Source organism: Sparus aurata, chromosome 16 (genome assembly GCF_900880675.1).
Source record: "Sparus aurata chromosome 16, fSpaAur1.1, whole genome shotgun sequence".
Lineage (NCBI taxonomy): Eukaryota > Metazoa > Chordata > Actinopteri > Spariformes > Sparidae > Sparus > Sparus aurata.
In genome coordinates this window covers 12,871,514-12,890,453 of record NC_044202.1, presented here as the reverse complement: position 1 = coordinate 12,890,453, position 18,940 = coordinate 12,871,514, and the positions used below count along the sequence as shown (strand labels likewise).

The 18,940-nt window shown below is 42.2% G+C and overlaps 4 protein-coding genes across 4 annotated transcripts; 1 reads left to right on the top strand and 3 right to left on the bottom strand.

Moving 5' to 3' along the window:
* Positions 1 to 1,456: 1,456 nt before the first annotated feature.
* Positions 1,457 to 4,047, bottom strand: olfm4.2 (olfactomedin 4, tandem duplicate 2). The gene is made up of 5 exons (XM_030443344.1): positions 3,282 to 4,047; positions 3,038 to 3,205; positions 2,716 to 2,928; positions 2,470 to 2,611; positions 1,457 to 2,382 (listed from the first exon to the last, which is right to left on the bottom strand). The coding sequence occupies exons 1-5, from the start codon at positions 3,336 to 3,338 to the stop codon at positions 1,589 to 1,591; spliced, it is 1,374 nt and encodes a 457-aa protein (XP_030299204.1). The 5' UTR covers positions 3,339 to 4,047; the 3' UTR covers positions 1,457 to 1,588.
* A 1,108-nt stretch (positions 4,048 to 5,155) lies between these two features.
* Positions 5,156 to 7,211, bottom strand: olfm4.1 (olfactomedin 4, tandem duplicate 1). Its single transcript, XM_030391534.1, has 5 exons — positions 7,115 to 7,211; positions 6,842 to 7,018; positions 6,416 to 6,628; positions 6,197 to 6,344; positions 5,156 to 6,110 (listed from the first exon to the last, which is right to left on the bottom strand). Exons 1-5 carry the CDS (start codon positions 7,166 to 7,168, stop codon positions 5,281 to 5,283), a joined length of 1,422 nt encoding a protein of 473 aa, XP_030247394.1. The 5' UTR covers positions 7,169 to 7,211; the 3' UTR covers positions 5,156 to 5,280.
* Positions 7,212 to 7,504: 293 nt separating this feature from the next.
* On the bottom strand, positions 7,505 to 13,411 carry lrrc74a (leucine rich repeat containing 74A). Its single transcript, XM_030391533.1, has 14 exons — positions 12,393 to 13,411; positions 11,610 to 11,826; positions 10,997 to 11,172; positions 10,811 to 10,918; positions 10,610 to 10,703; positions 10,400 to 10,449; positions 10,212 to 10,293; positions 10,039 to 10,124; positions 9,764 to 9,958; positions 9,584 to 9,679; positions 9,330 to 9,473; positions 8,681 to 8,785; positions 8,412 to 8,497; positions 7,505 to 8,122 (listed from the first exon to the last, which is right to left on the bottom strand). Exons 2-14 carry the CDS (start codon positions 11,716 to 11,718, stop codon positions 7,525 to 7,527), a joined length of 1,929 nt encoding a protein of 642 aa, XP_030247393.1. The 5' UTR covers positions 11,719 to 11,826; positions 12,393 to 13,411; the 3' UTR covers positions 7,505 to 7,524.
* On the top strand, positions 12,420 to 17,506 carry angel1 (angel homolog 1 (Drosophila)). The gene is made up of 10 exons (XM_030391532.1): positions 12,420 to 12,549; positions 13,408 to 14,307; positions 14,428 to 14,663; positions 14,758 to 14,827; positions 14,927 to 15,369; positions 16,203 to 16,344; positions 16,486 to 16,596; positions 16,692 to 16,725; positions 16,876 to 17,039; positions 17,115 to 17,506. Exons 1-10 carry the CDS (start codon positions 12,483 to 12,485, stop codon positions 17,273 to 17,275), a joined length of 2,328 nt encoding a protein of 775 aa, XP_030247392.1. The 5' UTR covers positions 12,420 to 12,482; the 3' UTR covers positions 17,276 to 17,506.
* Positions 17,507 to 18,940: the final 1,434 nt, after the last annotated feature.

Here is an 18,940-nt window from a genome sequence, read left to right as displayed (position 1 = left end):
TACAGGGAGGGGGTGGAAGCTACAGTACGGAGCAGGGTGTCTAAAAGGAGGGGAGGGAGGAAAGAGCTTCAACCTTTTCCAAAAAAGCTCAATGGGAAAGGGAGGGGTCTGATTCATCACAGAGGTTTACGATCACTTTGCACCCTTTCTCAAATGTTCATTCAGTCATATTTTTTTATTCTGCACACTCTTCCTTAAATTCTCTATATAGTGTACATGCATACATTTCTTTATAGTTATAGTTGTAGTTATAATTACCAGTTAAGTGTTCTTAAAGGGTAACTACACCAGTTTGACACATTAAAGTGAGTGGAGTGAGTAAAGTAAAGGTGGTATAAAGCCATTTGTGGTTCCAGAGGAAGCTGCGTTTAATCTGATAAATTGCCTCCACTGATGTCACTAAGTGGCTAAAATTGCATTGTGGGTAATGTAGGTGTCAGGTTTTGAAAAGGAAGAAGAATGCACTGAATGAAAATTAAGATATCTCTGGTTCTGCTGTATCAAATTTGGATTATTTGTTTTCAAACTGTCCAAAATGAGTCAAACAGTGTTATTAGAGGTCAGTGTTAGACTAGTGGACTGATGGATTTTGCACTTCCTATCAGCTCAGCTAAAGCATGTGACATTATTGCACCCGCATGACAATTTTATTTGCATCCTAGAGATCAGGGCAGGTGTGCATATTCAGCAAATTTTCTAGGGATTACGGCAGTTTTATGATTTTGTTTGCTCCTCTGAGAAGACTAACCTCAGTATGTAAATAGAAACTGCTCTCTTTATATTCTGACAATACTGCCATGACACTGACCTGAACTCTCAGTCCCTGTCCCTCATCTGATGCAGAAATTGGAAGAGGCTCCGACCCAGTTATATGATGCTGAGTGCAAAAATGTGGTGAAATGTTTCAGTGTTTCATAAATTCAATTTACCTCAGGAGCAAAATATAAAAGTAGCAGCAACTTGGAAATGAGAAAACCTATTCTTGTATCATCCTGTTCCTCGAGATTGGGGGTGTCCAAACATTTTTCATCTTGGATGGTACTAGAATCCCAAGTGTTCTTTAATTGACTGACTTCCTGTGCAAAGTGTTCCTCTGCCCCCATGCTCACATTATAAAAAATAATCATTAGAAATCTCACTTACATATAAGTGCATTTTTACCTCAAACCCTCTCACACATATTTTAGAACCTTTTTGTCCTTTTTAACTGAGAAGCAGTGTAGTTGCCTTATTAAAGGCTGCAGATACAATGAGTAATCAGAGTATTTACACTGAAAATGTAACATGTAACCTTGTATTTTGAAGCTAACAAATGCTATCAGCTAGTTTTTGTATATATCTTTTCCATACTAACCACTTCACTGGTAGAACAGAACTTTCATTTCATTATCTGGGACAAGATTTTACATATTTAGGCTACATTACATTGCAGATATAAAGTCAAGCAACTCGTCAATTGAATGCTTCAGTTGGATTTTATTAAGGAAAATACATAGCCTTACGGGGCATGACAGAGCTCCGGTGGCAAAGTGAGTAAATACAGATCAATCGTATCAATCACAATACGGCGGATCATAAAGAGAAGGGATCATTCTTTATTAAACTTCACATTGTAGGAGACGTAGAAGCCGTTGTTGTACATGTAGAGCTTCTGATCAGTGGGGTTGTAGTCCAGGTTGCTGTACTTGTCCTTGAACTTGGGGAAGGGGATGCTGAGGTGTTTCTCCTCGTTGGTCCTCGTGTCGAACGCGTAGTAGATCTCCTCCGTGGTCAGATCCACTGACCTGGTGACATACATGACTCCACAGACCATGAAAGCATTCCCGGCCAACTGTTTGAACGCATTGGTGTTCCACTCGTCCTCGATGCCGAAAGATTTCGGATCTATTTTAGCAATGACTATTTTGCCTTTGCTCTGGTCTGAGGCATACATTACCCACAAGCCCTTTTCATCAGCTGCAAAGTCCAAGTTCTGATTCGCTGAGTAACTGTACGAGAACCTCGAACTGGCAGCTGGGATCACTCTGTGGCCGTAACTAGAGGTGGTCAGGTTCAGTTTGGCCATACTGAAAGGTGAGTTGATCTGGTAATATAGAGCGTTATTGTAAACGATGTAATTGTTACCGGTCCCGATCCACCCTGATGCTATGCTTATGGACTTGAATGCAGACCTCCCAAGTAGTTTGTCATAGTTAGAGTACAAATAGAATTTCCTCAGATTGGTACTTTCGTATGCACCGTACCAGTACATTGACTCAGAGCCTCGCTGAGGTTTGGAGTCTTTACCCCAGCCTCCATATGCATAACCTGCATTCAAATCAGCATTCATTTGGATCACCACTGGTCTGCTGATGTTCATGATTCCTGTGTGATTGCAGTTGCCTGGACAGAAAGAGCAAAATGTTGAGAGTGGCTGGCGATATCTGATTTTTAGACCATAATCCAAAAACTTCCGACAAGCTTTCTTACCAATATCTGGCTTGATGAGCTCCTGCTCTGTCTGGCACTCCTCCAGCTTCCTCTGCAGCTTAGCAAACTCAATGCGGATCACTTCCAGGTTGCTCTTGTCAAAACTCTCCAGTTGGTTCACAATGAGGGTCATGTTGCGGATCTGGGAATAAACATGTAAATCAAAGTGGTATCTTATATTCCAACTGTGAAGAAAGCCAGGTTAATTGTAAGTAAAAAAAAAAACAAAAAAAACATTTCTCCCACCTCAGTGTAAAGGCTGTCAAACATGGGGGAGGAGGAGTTGAGGGAGTCTTTGAGATGGGTCACCAGAGCCTCAAACTCTCTGAGCTCAATCCTGAGCAGCTCAAAGTCCAGTTTGATGTAACTGTCAGCACTGGTCTCCAGCATGACCACTCTCTTAGTCAGCTCTGAAAGCTCCTTCAAGTGGACCTCCAACTTACCCTCATAGGTCACCATCTGAGTTAGTGACACACGATTAGCATAATGATCACACCAGAAATATATTTGTTGATGTTTAATAGCTGTGGAACGGTTCAGACTTAAATATCATTTGGTCAAAATGCACCTTGTTCATTTGAATTTCCACCTCCAGGATCATATCCTTGCTGACTAGTTGCATGTGCTCGACCCGGTCGGCAGGAAAGGTGGTGTCAGGCAGATACACATGACAAACGCACTGACCCCACTCACCTACTGATGCGGTCACATTGCCCGACTCCCAGTCCTCCACTGGCTGGAAAAAAACATTATTAAAGACAATTAAAATAAACGACTGATGCATGTTATAATATGAAATATGGGTCACTTACAATCCAGGCCGAAGCAGGACTGAGGGCTGGTAGAAGCAGCAGCAGAATTGGCAGCATCGTGTCTCAGTTTTCCTCTCAAGTGTCTCCTCGGTGGCCTGGTCAGAGGGTTTTTAAAGACATTTCCTATCACGTCATCATCAACACCTTGGCTCTTCTCATAGTTATCACCTCGTCACAGGTATTCTTCATCATTGTTTGCTATTCTTCATCCTTGTTTGCTCACAGTACCCTCTGAGGAAGCCACCACATCAACTGTGATGTGAACATGGGGTGTGGATGAGAAAAATGCCATATGTGGTGAGCACCTCGCCATGGTTATGTCCTGTTAGCTAAGAGTTGCATGTGTTTTTATGGTTGAATGATGTCATCATATGCCCAGTCAGACACTGTGTTTCAGGCTGTTATAATTTATAGTAATCTAATCTGATCCAGATAGTTAACTCTCAGTGCGCTGTGAATTAAGGAATCAAATGGTGTCTTTGAATTGCTTCCCCACCCACATGGTTATTTGCATAATCTTATGCATGTGACTTCGAACAAAGTGTTTCATGAGAAGGAGATATTGTGCCACAGGGGAAAATCTTTGGAGTGTAGTGCTGACTCAAACCCCAGGAAGTCACTGTGCAGTATAGTGCATTTTTTACTCACTTCAGTAGCAACACTAAAGGAAATGACTAATTAGTAGAGAAAGAAGTGTGTGTGTATGACAGTTATAAACATAAAGAAGTGTGAAAGTGTGAAATACAAGAGTTTCATTATTATGTCAAAGATGTCTATAGCCTATACTGTTTTGCAGAGATGTGTACTAAAGTTACCATGCTAACTAGCTAGCCACGTGCCTGAAAACTTTCTTCTCTCAGTGGACCAAAGCAATTGTTAGTGGTGCAAACACCAGCTCTGCCCAGCTAGCTGTACAGCTAACAAGCTAACAGTGGCTATAGTCATTGAACTGAACAGAGTTGACTGCAGTTAGCATGTAGCCTGCTCTGATGACATATTGCCCCTGAATGTTGGCAGAGATAATTCAACAGGTTGCAAATTCTTACAAATGCACTTTTATGAATTAGCAGAAGAGTGCAATAATTATGTGAACAAAAAGTAGTGTGGGAAAAACAGTGACTGTGTGTGATCCACCTTGACATTTTTCTCACATACCTGCAGGTTCCTTTTAATCTGCTTCTGCATACAGCGATAAATGGAAAAATATGAAAAAATGAAAAATATGATGCATGAATAGCGCAGATGCTTGTAAACAGGATAGTATGAGAGGTCAATGGTGGGACTTATAAGATATGGTTCTCAATCAGATCTTTTAAAAGCACATATTTTGACATGTCGTGGCAGGAAAATCACAGGTGTAAGTTATTGATTACATTTAGGTGTGCCTGCCCCACTGAGCATGCTGGCTCGCTGGAAGATCTTACGGAGACATTTAATTTTGACTTTTTTTTTTTTCTTTTTTTTTTTTCATTCCTGCCATTAGTAACATTTGGCTATTCATCTACACCATGTAAAGTGTTTGCTTCTCAAACAGGCTTTACTGAAGACCTATGTGAAAATATGTTTTGAAAGGTGTTTCATGAGACACATTGTTTATTTTTTTTATATATTTAATATAATTTACTTAGTCATTCATCTGAATGAACACTGCTGTCCCTGTTATAGTTCCACAGGCTGTATGGAGGCTTGATAACATCACTGTTGCAGATATAGAAGCATTTTATTGTGTCAGCCTTGACAAACTAAATTAAATATTGAATGAGAATGAATACTTGAGAGGGAATGTGGTGAAATGATAGCAGCTATACTGAATGATTAGAAAATAATGCAGTCTGTTCATGAGTTTTTGGACAATGACACATGTGACACTTTAGTAATGCTTGAGATCATTTATTAGAAAGAAGGAAGCTTAAAGATGCACTACATATGCATGCAAGATGCAGTGAAAGATATGCTTCATTGATAGGTTGTGATACTTCAGTAAATCACAAATAATGATTTAGATCAGGACAAGTGGTGGTTCAACAGTGGCTTCAGCTGTGTGGTTGAACCACACATGGTAGGTCACATAGTAGCCATCATTGTACATGTAGAGCTTCTGGTCGGTGGGATTGTAGTCCAGGTTAGAATACTTTTCCCGAAACCTCTCAAATTCTATACTGATGTAGCTCTCTTGTCTGGTTTTGGTGTCAAACTTGTAAAATATCTCTTCAGTGTGGATGTCAACTGATCTGAGCACATAAAGAACGCCACACACCATGAAGGCATTGCTGACTCCCGGTTTATAGACGCTAGTCTGCCATTCCTCTTCAACCCCAAAAGAAGGCTCGTCTATTTTGGCCAGGATCATCCGGCCACTGGACTCCTCTGAAGCGTAGGTCACCCACAGGCCAGTTTCATCAGCAGCAAAGTCAAAGTTCTGATTGGCTGAGTTCGAATAGGAGAATCTGGAGCTAGCCTTTGGAATCACCCTGGACTCATACTGTGAGGTGGTGAAATTCAGTTTGGCCAACCCAAACGGGCTCTTGTTCTGATAGTACAGAGTGTTGTCACGGAAGATGAAATTGTTCCCTGTGCCATACCAGCTACTGTGTAAGCGCTGATGATTGAAGTGGGCTCTCAAAATAAGGTTCTTGTAGTTAGTGTAGAACTTTATGTCAACCATTGAGGGACTAGTGTACCCAGAGTACCAGTACATAGATTTTCTGTCAGGAATGGGCTTTGAATCTTTCCCCCAGCCTCCGTATATTTGGCCAGTACTAAGATCGGCATTCAGATGGCTTACAAGGGGCTTGCCAAGCCTGGTTATACCTGTGTGTGCACAAGACCCTGTAGAAAGAGAGGAAAACAACTGTGTTAAATGACCGCAAAGAGATCTTACATTTAAATGTGGATGTCAGTGTGAATGAGTTTACCAATGTTGGGGTGGAAAAGCTCCTGGTGGCGTCGCTCACACTCCTCTAACTGCAGCTGCACCTTGATGTACTCCCGACGGGTTACCAGGACCAGATTCCTGTCGTAGGTCTTCTCCAGCCTGTTCAGGGTCTCCACCATCACTGTGATCTGCGAGGAAACACATTTGATTTGCATTATGTGTATTATTGATTCAGCAACCACCATCAGCAGGGCTTTACCTGTACACGCAGAGACTCGAAAACAGTGGTGGAGACGTTGATGGAGAGCTGCAGCTCATTAATCAGAGCCTCCACTTGTTTGATCTCCACCTTTATCTCACTTATGTCGGCCTCAGTGTAATCGTCGGGGTTCTTCTCCATTTTTTCAATCTTGACTGTCAGCTTTATTATCTTTTCTGCATAAGACGTCAGCTTGGTCTCATACTCTTCTAGCTGAAAAGAATCCGATACAAAAAAAAGATTTTATACATTGTTTTGTCTGTCTGAAATGTGCAGCGAATATGAAAGCAATTTATGTCTCAAATGTGAGGAAAATGTTCGAAATATCGAAAAAATCAGTTTAAAAACTACAGTAATTTTTTTTTTTTTACATCCAGCGCTCCATAGAAATGTGTCATTATCTATTGAACGTGCTTCTGAGACTACCTTTCCCATCTCTAGCTCCAGTTCTTGGGAGATCTCCACAGCCGTCCGCTCCACCTCCACCAGGTCTCCAATAGGAAAGGTAGAACTGGGCAGGAAGGCATCACAAGTGCACCTGTCCCCGGTTCCACCTCCACCTCCACCTGTCTCATTCCTCCCCTCGCTCCACTGGCCCACGCGCTGAAAAAAAAAGAGGTCACATGAACATACTTTACAGTAGATTGGCTGACCCCTACAACCTCAGGAATATAGATGAATTAGTCGAGCCATACATACCCCCCAGGCCATCGCGGAGCTCAGCAGTGCGAAGAAACACAGAGTGCCGAACATTATGATGGCATCAGAGTCGTTATGATTGAGAGAGCTGGATCTTTGGGGGGTTATATACGTGTAGTGTTATCTTAAGCAAACAGAAATGAAACACCAGGATGTTTGAAATGATCCATCAATGTTTGAAAGAAGAACTGATGGGTGGGTCCACCATCTGACAGAGTTCCCAAGTGTTGTAAAATGCTTCGTGTACCAAGACGACCCATCAGTAGAAAACTGAGAGATGCATTTGGCATTTTTTAGAAATTAGAAATGAGATAAATGATTAAAATCTTTAATTAGTAATTGTGTGTCACATTCAGAAGAAAAAACATTTCCTAACATTACAAAGGGTTTGACAATCACTTGACAGTTCTTCAGTTCTTCTTCTTTGAGCCTTTGTCGACATGTTTCATTGTTTTCTTCCTCTTCACTTTCTTGGTTTTGGCTTTAACCTCTGGCTGCTTGGCATTAAGCGCAGGCCTGGACCTGGTCAGGTGGTTTGCGGTGGGACTTAGCTTGCTGTGGCCCATCTCTGGATTGGAGCGCACACCCTGGGCAGAGATGGACTTGCCCGGAGGAGAGCGGGGGGAGTCATCCAGCAGGTTTGGCTGGGAGTATGAGCGCATAGCCGGGGAACTGGTGGCCCGGTAGGACATGGTGCCTCCTAACATGGGCAGGTGGACGTGCTCGCTGCTCAGATTGGTGACAGAATAGCGACTGCTGTTGGACATAACAATGTGGTGCCAAGAACTGAGAGGGGTGGCAGAGAAGGGCTGAGGGCCGCTTGAATCCTCTTTGGCAACTCCTGGAGATATGACCAAGGAGCTGTGTGGTGTTACGGCCTCGACTGCGCTCTGGAAGGTCTTGAGGATGCGGTCGCTCTTCTGCTTTTCTTTCTTCTGACGGGATTCAACCTTCCTCAGCTGGCGGCGGTGATCCCTCATCATCTGTTTTCTTGTATCTGCCAGTCCCCTGCACAGAAACATGAGATAATCCTGCTTTAGGGAACCAAGCTTCAGGACTGTAGCCAGTTTACAGCATCATCCTCAGTCATTCAGGGTGAAGATCTGGACAAATTCCCAGCTCATGAATAAAACACACTTGGTCCAACCGTCATTCAAACAATGATGATTCAAGTGATCGTAAAAATTCACAGCTACGTCAAGACTCACAACAACAATAAATCTTAACAAATTATAGTGTGAAGCATTTAAAAAGGCCCATCTGTGAGCATGAGCAAACAGCAGGTACACACACTCACCTGTAGTCTACCATTCCTGTCCTGTCACGATCGAGTCTCTGAATCAGCTCCTCAATCTGGTACCGATCCAGAGGAATACTTGATTGCTGTCATGGTTTCAAATAACAAAAAGGAAAAGGTCAGAGACTCTAGACCCCTTAGAGAGCTCATCATGCGTGATTTCAGGGGATGATAACAAGGCATTCTGTCAGTGAAATTCATCAGTGGAGTACTTCCTGTAAATGTCACTGACTCTGAACAGTCAAAAAGGTTTAATCAATTTCAAAAACCTGCACTGCTTTCCTGAAGTCAGCAACAGGGACTCGCATGGTGCCGTCTTTGTCAATATTCCGAAAGAAATCCCAGAGTCGCAGCTTGCGCTGATCCAAATAGTCCTTCAAAAACATTGGGAGAAGACACTTTGACAATCATGAAATAAACATTTAGAAGCAAACAGAGACAGTTGCTGTCATTTGACCGTTTTGATAAATGAATGCCTGAGAAAAATACCTGTTAGACGCCGTGCATGAATGAATGAGTTTATTTGAAATCATGGAATGTAAAATGTTAATTTCAGATTTTTGCAGAGTCTTTTCAATCATGTTAATTATTAAATACAAGTAAATACATTAGAAAACATGCTCTGATTCAGTTAAATAAATGCGGACTTATACATACATTTACGCTGTTTTTCAAGTGGTTATCAGTCAAGTATTACAAATTAAAGTGATGCATTTCGAATTGGGTATTCTGTCTCCTGCAGTAAATCACACAACTGTATATCTAGTTCGACTCAACATCCTAAAAAAACTTTGCATTTAATACAACCCTTTATTTTGAATTTATGCAGTAGAATTAGATGCAACATTCATTTGTGATACTTGAAATTACTGTTTTAGGCGAACAGCATAATCTCATTAGGCGACCAAACAAACAAACCTGGATGACTTTCATTGGATCAACGCGTTTGGGTGGCTTCTTGGCGATGAAGCCTCCCACCCCTCCATACTGTACATCCAAACTGGGATGCTCCTGACATGTCACCTCCAGCAGATGCACGAAATTCTCATTTACCAGCACATTCTGTTGGAGAAAGTAATGATGGTGCAGATGAGATGGCATACACAAGCACATACGGATTGATTGTGTTTCATTTCATTGTGATGGTATGTTTTGTTGCTACAGTAACTCACACATATGTTGATCTCCTCCAAGGCACATCTATGTGTGTTCTTTACCACATTAACCAGGGCCAGCGCTCCCTCTACTGTTAAAGAGTTGTAAGCCAGCTACAGGAGTGAAAGAAATTAAATCATCACTTTGATAGCCATACATACGATGTGTGTTTGATTGGCACAGCCCCGTCCACCCACCAGCAGGACTCGGAGAGTGTCATTGAACTCAAGCCCCCTGCACAGCATGCCGACACCCTCGTTGGTGAGCCGGTTGTTGTTGAGATTGAGGTGCACCAGAGTGTTGTTGAATTTCAGGGCCTCTCCCATGGCCAGGGCACCCTCATTCCCAAAACCGTTCCACGATAGGTCGAGGTGTTTTAACATCATATTCACCTAAACACGGACAGTGTGATCAGACGTGACGGACAGACAGCGGGGTCAGTGATCAACTGAATTATTTTTTACAGCCATACCTTAAGTCCAGCACAAAAAGCCACAGCCCCTTTCATTCTAATATGGTTCCAGCTAAGGTCCAGCACCTCAAGACCCTCGTTGTTTGCTGCAGAAATGGAAGGTAAAATCAAAATGAAGTACTTGGATGTGATGTCCACTGCAGTGACATTGAGGAGAGCGAAGTTTAATGTACCCAGCAGCTGTCCCAAATGTGCCCCTCCTTTTCCACAAAACTCATTATGGCTCAGGTCCATTTCTTTTATTCGGGAATTGGTCTAAATGTTAAAAAATATATATATATTAGCAACATAATAATTGTAAAAGTAATTAAATATCCTATCTAACTAAAATGTATCTGATAGCTGATCATGACACACTTACAGACAAGGCATCTGCAAAATATTTAGCATCCTCATCTGTGAATCCATTTCCTGTTGGGACAAAACAGAAATGTTAAAATATACAAAATAATCATAATATTGCTGTTGCAGTTGAATCCACTTATCTTAAGCATAGATTCAAGCACCGTCATTTGGTTTGTATCCATCTTCACATAACCTCACTATCTGTACAGTTCAATGTGCACATTACCTGAAAGTTTCATCGATTTTAATGAAATGTTGTCCACTAAGATTTTAGCAACACACTCAGCTCCTGCAGACAGCAGATAGTTGTTGGACAAATCCTGAAACAGGAGAACAGATGCTTGTACAGAATACTGTATAACATCAAACAAAATGTCACCTAAGAAGCACTTGTGCCCTCTAGTGGCATGTTTCCAGTACAACATACCAGGTGCTGTATGGTGAAATTGGCCCTCAGCATCTCCATCAGGTATTTAGCTCCCTCGGCCTGAATGTGATTGTCTGCCAGCTCCAGAGTGTTGATATGCATATCAGACTAAAAAACAAGGAGCTGGTCAGAAATGTTTAATTTGAGAAAGTTGCACTTATACCACACTTGCATTTTAAAACTTACCACTAACGCAATTGCAAGTGCCTTGCAACCTAAAGGTCCTAGCCCATGGTGGCTGAGGGTCATGGCTGGAGAGCCGAGGTTTCGTATAAAGCAGGAGACCGGCACCACACCCACCAGCTTACAGGCCTGAAGGTAGAGTTCAGATATGGATGTCTCCTGGTTGCTCTCCTCTTTCTCTGGAAATGAGTGAGCACATACAGTGTGATTAGATTATTATAAACAATACAATACTTTATACAACAAAAAATACACAATATATAAAGTAATATATACACAATATAAAAAACAATAAAATACTTTATACAATAAAATGCTTAAGTAACTATGAAGTACTAAGGTTGAAAAGAAAAGGTAAGTGGAACATAAGGTGCGAGAGGATAAGGTGCAGTATTTACAGTGATAATAATTTGAAGCCCATTATTAGATTTTACCACAATAAGGACCCTGGCTTATACACAAAGTAATGCACGATTGTGTTGATGTTATGTTAATTTTCATATTTTTTTGGAAACTCAGAACGATTTAACTTCAGTATTGTGAATTAAAAGTACAGGTCCACAGTAACAGCAGCACACAGGCAGGATGAATCCAGGAATTAATTCAGTGGACTTACCATCTGACTCCAAGTCTGTGTCAAACTCATCCTCCACACCCTGAGGTCGAGTCGGAGATGGACAATCCTCATCTTTCAAGCAGAGGGACTCAAAGGACAGTGTCGACATGGCTTCCTGCTGTCAGAGCCTATGTCCTCCTCGAAACCATTTCCCCAACGCAGAGGGAAAACATTCTTCGAGGTTCATTCATTCCTGTGCATTCTGTACAGGCTGGCACTGTGAAATGAAATAGGCCTGTGCTGGTCACCAGGTAATTCTACCCATCAGGTAACGTGTCATGTGTAGTGACATTAACAATGTATGCCTCAGTGTGGTAACTCTCGGTTACCGTCAGGGTGCAGTTATGTTATACCTGCCATTAAAACTAACTGCTCTGCAATTTGCCTTTAATTTTTCTGCAGAGATTTGTATTTGTTTTGTTTTTATTCTATTTCATGAATTGATGATCAAACCATTAACATCTTCTATTTATTATAAGATCACTTTATTCCACTGAACTCCTTGGCATGTCTCATTTGATTTTATTTTCTGTTACAGTATGTCTGCAAGGCAAGATGTGGGATTAATGAAGTTGCCTGAATCTGAATCTAATCAAAACTGTGAGTACAGCATGATATAGGCTGCGTGTTATGATACAGTTTGGAGTAAAATATACATTTATAGGATGTTTGCTCATTTTCATACTATATTATTTCATGTGATTATGTATTTTCTTTTTCCTTTTTTTTTTTTTCAGATTAAGACATTTAAAAAAACACAACACCTACATGAGGAAAACCCACCTTTGACTTTTTGACTTGACCCCTAACCTTCTTGCTCACACCAGCGCTAACAACCCTCGGGACGCACATGCGCAGACGACATCAAGAAGCATGATTGGCAACCTGTTATTTTACGTGCTGTACCCGATATCACGGTACCTGGCCTTTCGACTCTCAGGTAAAGTTTCTGCAAAGGTGTCTGCATTTGAAAGCCTCGTGTTCGGCTGAGAAAGCTTTTGGGCTTAATGGGAGCTGTGTGTGCGTGTGGCTCGAGCTAACGGAGGCTAGCGCTGGATGTAGGTCGCTGCTGACCGAGCAGTTTGTTTTCTTCACACGTGTGGTGCGTTTGGGTCGGGATTCAAACTTTCTCCACCGGGTCGTGTGTGTGTGGCACGTTTCAGGTCGTTTACCAATTGTGAAATAACATTTCCTCTCTTGGTGCAAAACGAACATCTATGACTCACAACGTTCGTACACTTTCGCCATCTCTAATTTTAGCCCGTGGGAGCAGGTGTTTGCTTGCAAATGTTTGTTATCATTCTTTGCGTCGTGTTTGACTGTTTTGCTGCGTAGTTTACGTTCAGTGTCACACCATTTACTTTATTGTGGAATCATGTGGTATTGTGGTGGTTTATTTTTTTATTAAGTAACCAAAGAAAATAAGATCATAGTGGCCCCGTTTTTCATTTATAAATTTAGATTTAGTCGTAAAAAGCTAATTCAGATATTTTCCTGAGATGTTGAACATTATCTAAAACTAAACTCTGAATCTAATAACAAAAAGGCTATTACCTCAACATGTGTGTTTTGCTGAATATTTTTGTGTACTGTAACAAACATGCCCCTGGTTAATCTGTTTTTTTGTTGTCCTTTTGTATGCTGTCCTTGTAAACGATGCTGTGATACAAAGATTTATACGTCACGTGTTTCAACACTGGTTTGAATTAGTTTGGCAACCTCCATGACACAAGCTAAGTTTAATGTTCCAGCTTAGTGTAAGGGTACGCTGTTTACTGACTCTAATCTTGTCTTCCAGAGGCCTCAAAGAAGGATCTACCCCCTGCAGTGGTTAATGGCACAGCAGTGTGGGATGGTGGTGCTGTCACAACCAGAAGGCTCTTTCAGTCTCAGACAAGCCTGTTGGACCAGTGGCTCAGCCCGAGAAGCGGGACGACGGGAGAAACGGAAGAAAGGATGAAAGAACCAAGCCCAGAAAAGGAAGAGGATACGGGGCCAGGCGCAGACGAGGAACAGCTGCTGGCTGTCCTGCATGGAGACACGGAGAATGAGGCTGCTTCAGAGATGAGCGAAGTGCAACCTGCAGCGAAGGAGAAAGAAGCTGAGACCATTAATGGACCACAAGAAGAAGGTCCTAAGGAAGAGGACACGGACATGACAAATCACCATGAGATGTTGCATACGATGCAAAGCACAGACGATGGACTAATTTGTCAAACTGAGGTCATTAATCCAGAGAGAGAACTTGGGGCACAATTAGAGTGCCTGCAAATGGAGGACAGTGCTAAAGTTACCACCTATCCAGTGCTAAAAAATGAAGGGCTACCAAACTCGGAAGACTTGGTCACTCCAGCTGAGACCAGCATACAAGAAACCAGTGGTCAAGTACAGGAACAAATACAGATACCAAGTGTGAAAGAGTCGAGGACTCCAGCTAAAGCTCCGATCGAACAAACAGAATGCTGGGATGAATATATCTCTATCTCTGCGGATGGGATGCATGGTGGGGAAAGCTCTGAGCTGCCATTAGCCTCCCTTCTCTCGAACAGTCAAATCCACCTTGATCTCAGCAGAGATACACAAACAGGATGGCATTTTCCTGCAGGACCTGGCCTGACAGAGGAAGTGCTGTGCCCGCTGTGGCAATTTCCTGCAATGAGCTATTATCCTCCAATAGAGCCGGCAGTGCCCTTTGAAGGTGAGGACCTCTTAACAGTAGTAATAATTCCTGTGTAGTGACATTTTGTCTAAAACTCACTGGTTGTTTGATATCCAGCTGTTGCACCGGCTCATGTGAATGTGTTTGTTATCCACCCAGTAACATGGAGAGTGTGGGAGGACGTGGATGAAAGTGCCTCTGCAGCAGAGCCTGCCCTGATACCCATCCCGTTCACAAAGGCCTCGATGGACTTCACTGTTATGTCCTACAACATCCTTGCAGATGACTTGCTGGAGGCCAACCAGGACCTGTACACACACTGCCCCCTGGAGGTGCTGGACTGGAGCTACCGCTGCAGCCTGCTGCTGGAGGAAATACTGAAATGGTCACCAGATGTGAGTCAAATGTACTGTTTGTTTGGTTTTCTGAAACCAGCTACATTTTGTATCTGCATTGTCCACTAATGAGTCATTTATTTCCTGTGTGTAGATTTTGTGTCTCCAAGAGGTTCAGGAGAACCACTACCATGAACAGCTGTGTCCAGTCCTGTCTCAGATGGGTAGGTCATCTGAGATAATTCCGTGGAACAGTGATTTTGGAGGATATTGTGAAAGTGATGTCACATGTTGTGTTAATGTTCCATATGTTGTCGCTCCAGGCTACACCTGTGTGTACAAGCGCCGTACAGGAACTAAAACAGACGGCTGTGCCACCTGCTATCGCAGTAGTCGCTTCTCTGAGGTATCCGTCACACCACTGGAGTTCTTCAGGCCTGACACGGAGCTGCTGGACCGGCACAACGTGGGCATTGTTGTGTTGCTTCGGCCAGCAGTCACTCGGGGGTCAGAGATCAAGACGATGGGCCCACCCCTCTGTGTGGCCAACACCCACCTGCTCTTTAACCCCAGGAGGGGTGACGTGAAGCTGACTCAGCTGGCTGTGCTGCTGGCCGAAATTGACAAAGTGGTCAAGTCCTGTAAGGCCAGAGGCGAGCACTGTAACCTCATAATGTGTGGGGATTTCAACTCGCTCCCCTACACGCCTCTGTACCAGCTGATCACCACCGGGGAGCTCTACTACCAGGGTCTATCAGCGTGGATGGTGAGGCTGAAACACTGCAAAGACCAACTTCGTAAAATCAATACCTGGATAATATCGAGTTTCTACAGATGCCATAATACCATTGTTTCCTTCACAATATCTAAGATGAAATCTGAACTTGCGGAGCGGCTGATATTGAGTAACAATCTGACACCACAGTGTTTAAAATATATATGTGGTGTTAATCATTTCAGCCCAACCAATATAACAGTTGGTTGTTACTGTTGGCAGATATTGGCCTACCACAAATATGTTGTCTGTGTATATGTTGTGCAAATGAAGTTCTTAGTGAAGTTTACTATTTCAGTGCACTGATGTCATTTTAGACAGTGAAGTTTATTTTTAAAATGTAACATCCCGTCTTCATTCATCAAGTATTTGATAGTGGCATTTGAGGGATCATTACAAAAAGAAAGTGTATATTTGCCGATATATTGATATTTTTACTCCTTATATGGATATCAGCCCCAAAAATTGATAATCTGTCAGGCTTTATTTGTAACAGCTGTGTGCTATCATCTGTACATGGATGTTATGTATGGATATGCATGAAGTTACCACAAGTCACTAGCTGTTGTCTACTTGTGAATCTGTTAAGGAGCGTACAGTTTCAGGGATAAAAAAACTACACAGCACCATATTGTTGCATAGACTTGTGTACTTGCCGGTACCTGATTTGGCATTTTAGTTTGTATTGGTGGCATTTCTGATACTAGTATTGGAACAACCCAACTACCTTCTCTCCTGTCTAGGTTCCTTGTTTCAGGTTTCCTGCCACCATCCTTACAGGAGTTACCTCTGTAACGATGTATGTTTTCATCCATCTTCAACAGGTATCAGGTCAAGAGGACCTGTCAGACAAAGCCTACTGTCACAGACTGTTTGCTCCCCTGTGGCCCAGCTGTCTGGAAATCACTGACAACTGCCAGTACGCAACTGTCGAGGACGAAATGAAGAGCCCAAGTCAGGAACGAGGTCAGTGTTGAGAAGTTGTGGCATGCTTTGAACCTAATGTTATTTTTTTTTCATTTTTGTCCAAGGAATTAATGTTCTTAAGCGTTTAGTGTTTTCCTTTCCTCGCTCACTTCCTATGATGCATTTGTTCTGCTTGTGTAGGGAAGTCTCAGTACAGGCATGACTTCATGCAGCAGCTGCGCTTCTGTCCAGCCGCATGTGTCCGTCCAAAGGACTTGGAGCTGATTCCAGGCGTGACTGACAGCACACCAGGTACAGTCTTCAAATACAAAAACCACAACATCACATGTAGTTGTTCTCTCGTGTAGATCTGAACATCTGGTTCATCTTTCTTTTTTTTAATGCAGATGCCTCAAAGGAAAATCATACTTATGATAAAAGGTCAGCTCGCCATCATCTTTCAGCTATTTTTGTGTCACCTATCACACATTAAAACAAACGATTGTGAAAAAGTGCAAAACAACATGATATAACAATGTGGAGTAAAGGAGGAGGTGGATTCAAGATTAAGTAATACATTTTGTGTCACAGGTTCAGACTCACTGTCACTCATCGTTTAGACCTGGAGTCGGTCTACAAACACATTCTTCCAGGCTCTGGCAATCCAGAGGTCACGACCCTGCACGCTGAAGCTGGAGCCACCGTGGACTACATCTTCTACACCCCAAGACGCATCTCACCCACTGTTGATAAAGGTATGATGGCGTGACGCAGATGACAGTGTTGCAGCTACTACAGATAACTTATTTGTTTTGTTGTTGTATTTTCAGGTGACGGTGACTTTGAGCGTGAGGGTCTAAAGCTGATTGGTTCCCTCTCTCTCCTATCAGAGGATGTCTTGTGGTCAATGAGGGGCCTTCCCAATCACATATTCCCCTCCGACCATCTCAGTCTTCTGGCCAAATTCCAGCTAGAACTGAATGTCCCGTGATGGAAAAGACTGGTTGAACTGAAAGAGATGTCAGAGAGTAAGCACCTCTCTGTTCAAGTGATTCAGGTACAAATCTGTACACATTTGTTTTTTTTTTAGTGTGAATACCAATTGTTGGAGTTCGCAGGATCATAGTTTTCTAATTTATTATATTCAGTCTTGTTCCACGTGTTTTTATGATGCAGAGTTGTGGTGACGTTATAGTTCATTTATAAAAAACGGAGGCAGTGATTGCTTTGACTCTTGCTGGTGTGACGACTCACTGACCTGTTTATTTTGCTGTTATATTTAAAAGTTTCAAATCAGAAATACATTTCTGAATGATTTGTGACTACATTTCTGAGTCAGTTCTATTTTTTCAGATGTTAAAAATATTGAATAAATATTTCATTCATGTATGGCCCCTTTGTGATTGTTTCCTCGTAATGCATTACAGAAAGCACAAAGTTACAAGGGCTTCAGTAGGGCTGGGCAATAAGGTGATCTTGTATTGTTTTCGTATTCGAGACCTAAATGTTTTATTTTCCTGGTTTTAAAAGCTGCATAACAGTTCTGTGATTTTCTAAACTTACCAGACTGCTGTTTGTTCTACAACTTTTACCTTGACCTTTTTAGTCAGTAGACATTACTTCCACATTCTGATGACGATTATCTATCAAAAATCTCACAGAGTTTGTAGAAGTGCCAGTTGTCCTCACATAAATATTGTCACACTATCTACGTCGAGGTATTTGACCAAAAATATTTGGAAAGTAGATTTCTGTCACCCAAGCTCACCCACGAGCTTTTGAAATTTCTAAATATTAATGTATTGTGTATGGCGATATAGCCTTAAATACTGTACTAAGGCCACATCATCCAGCCCTTCTTCAGAGTTTGTAGCCCTTTTCCTGGATTTATAAAATGGCACATTTAAATGCATCCACAGCACTAAATCCCCCAGTTGGTGTCTGGCTCCATGTGTATCCTGCCTGGTGTAGCACTGAGATAGCGACCTGAATGTTGGCCGTGCCCCTCCTCATCCTACTACACTGAGCCACTCAGTTTGTCAGGGTGAAGATGTCTGTGTGTATGTGGGTGTGTCTGGTTGATGCATGCATGAATAATTCATGTAGATAGTTGAGTGTTCATGCATGATGGGGCTCAGTAAGAGCTTTGTGTTGTGTGCGGACTGTAGAATGTCTGCGAGAGGATTCCCATCAGTCTTTCACCCGCTCCTCGCTCATTCTTGTGGATGTCCTATGTAGAAATAACTAGTGTCGTAAAATCGTCTACAGCATGAAAACTTGAACGTATAGAAGAAATCAAATTGTGTTTGTCTTTACACTGCCTGTGGCATCAAATGCATCCAAGTAAATGAAGTAGGTCAGTAGGGTTTTTTTTTTTCTCAAGTAGGTCATTATGCCTTCTGTTTCTCTGTCTTCCAAACACTGGTGGACAAAGTGTTTGACATCTGGCATCTACTGGAAGGGAGGACAGGAATGTGTTTATCATAACCTCCATCTCTTCTTAATTCACCAAGGGAACTGCTGCAACATTAACAAACCCTTGTTTTAAAAAGACAGTTCACCCCCCAAATCACAAATACATATTTTCCCTCTTACCTCAAGTGCTATTTATCCACCTAGTTGCGCGGAGATGTCAGGCTTCTCTCAAATGTAATGG

Excerpts from the sequence above, each read along its gene's own strand:
- angel1 (XM_030391532.1), top strand. The coding sequence starts at position 12,483 with ATGATTGGCAACCTGTTATTTTACGTGCTGTACCCGATATCACGGTAC. Across the intron at positions 14,308-14,427 it reads GCCGGCAGTGCCCTTTGAAG|TAACATGGAGAGTGTGGGAG; the intron begins GTGAGGACCTCT and ends TTATCCACCCAG. Across the intron at positions 14,664-14,757 it reads TACTGAAATGGTCACCAGAT|ATTTTGTGTCTCCAAGAGGT; the intron begins GTGAGTCAAATG and ends TCCTGTGTGTAG.
- olfm4.2 (XM_030443344.1), bottom strand. The coding sequence starts at position 3,338 with ATGCTGCCAATTCTGCTGCTGCTTCTACCAGCCCTCAGTCCTGCTTCG. Across the intron at positions 3,206-3,281 it reads GTCCTGCTTCGGCCTGGATT|CCAGTGGAGGACTGGGAGTC; the intron begins GTAAGTGACCCA and ends GTTTTTTTCCAG. Across the intron at positions 2,383-2,469 it reads GCTCATCAAGCCAGATATTG|GCAACTGCAATCACACAGGA; the intron begins GTAAGAAAGCTT and ends CTTTCTGTCCAG.
- lrrc74a (XM_030391533.1), bottom strand. The coding sequence starts at position 11,718 with ATGTCGACACTGTCCTTTGAGTCCCTCTGCTTGAAAGATGAGGATTGT. Across the intron at positions 10,919-10,996 it reads CACTTGCAATTGCGTTAGTG|TCTGATATGCATATCAACAC; the intron begins GTAAGTTTTAAA and ends CTTGTTTTTTAG. Across the intron at positions 10,294-10,399 it reads ATTTTGCAGATGCCTTGTCT|ACCAATTCCCGAATAAAAGA; the intron begins GTAAGTGTGTCA and ends TTTAACATTTAG.
- olfm4.1 (XM_030391534.1), bottom strand. The coding sequence starts at position 7,168 with ATGTTCGGCACTCTGTGTTTCTTCGCACTGCTGAGCTCCGCGATGGCC. Across the intron at positions 7,019-7,114 it reads GCTCCGCGATGGCCTGGGGG|CGCGTGGGCCAGTGGAGCGA; the intron begins GTATGTATGGCT and ends TTTTTTTTTCAG. Across the intron at positions 6,345-6,415 it reads TCGAGTCTCTGCGTGTACAG|ATCACAGTGATGGTGGAGAC; the intron begins GTAAAGCCCTGC and ends GTTTCCTCGCAG.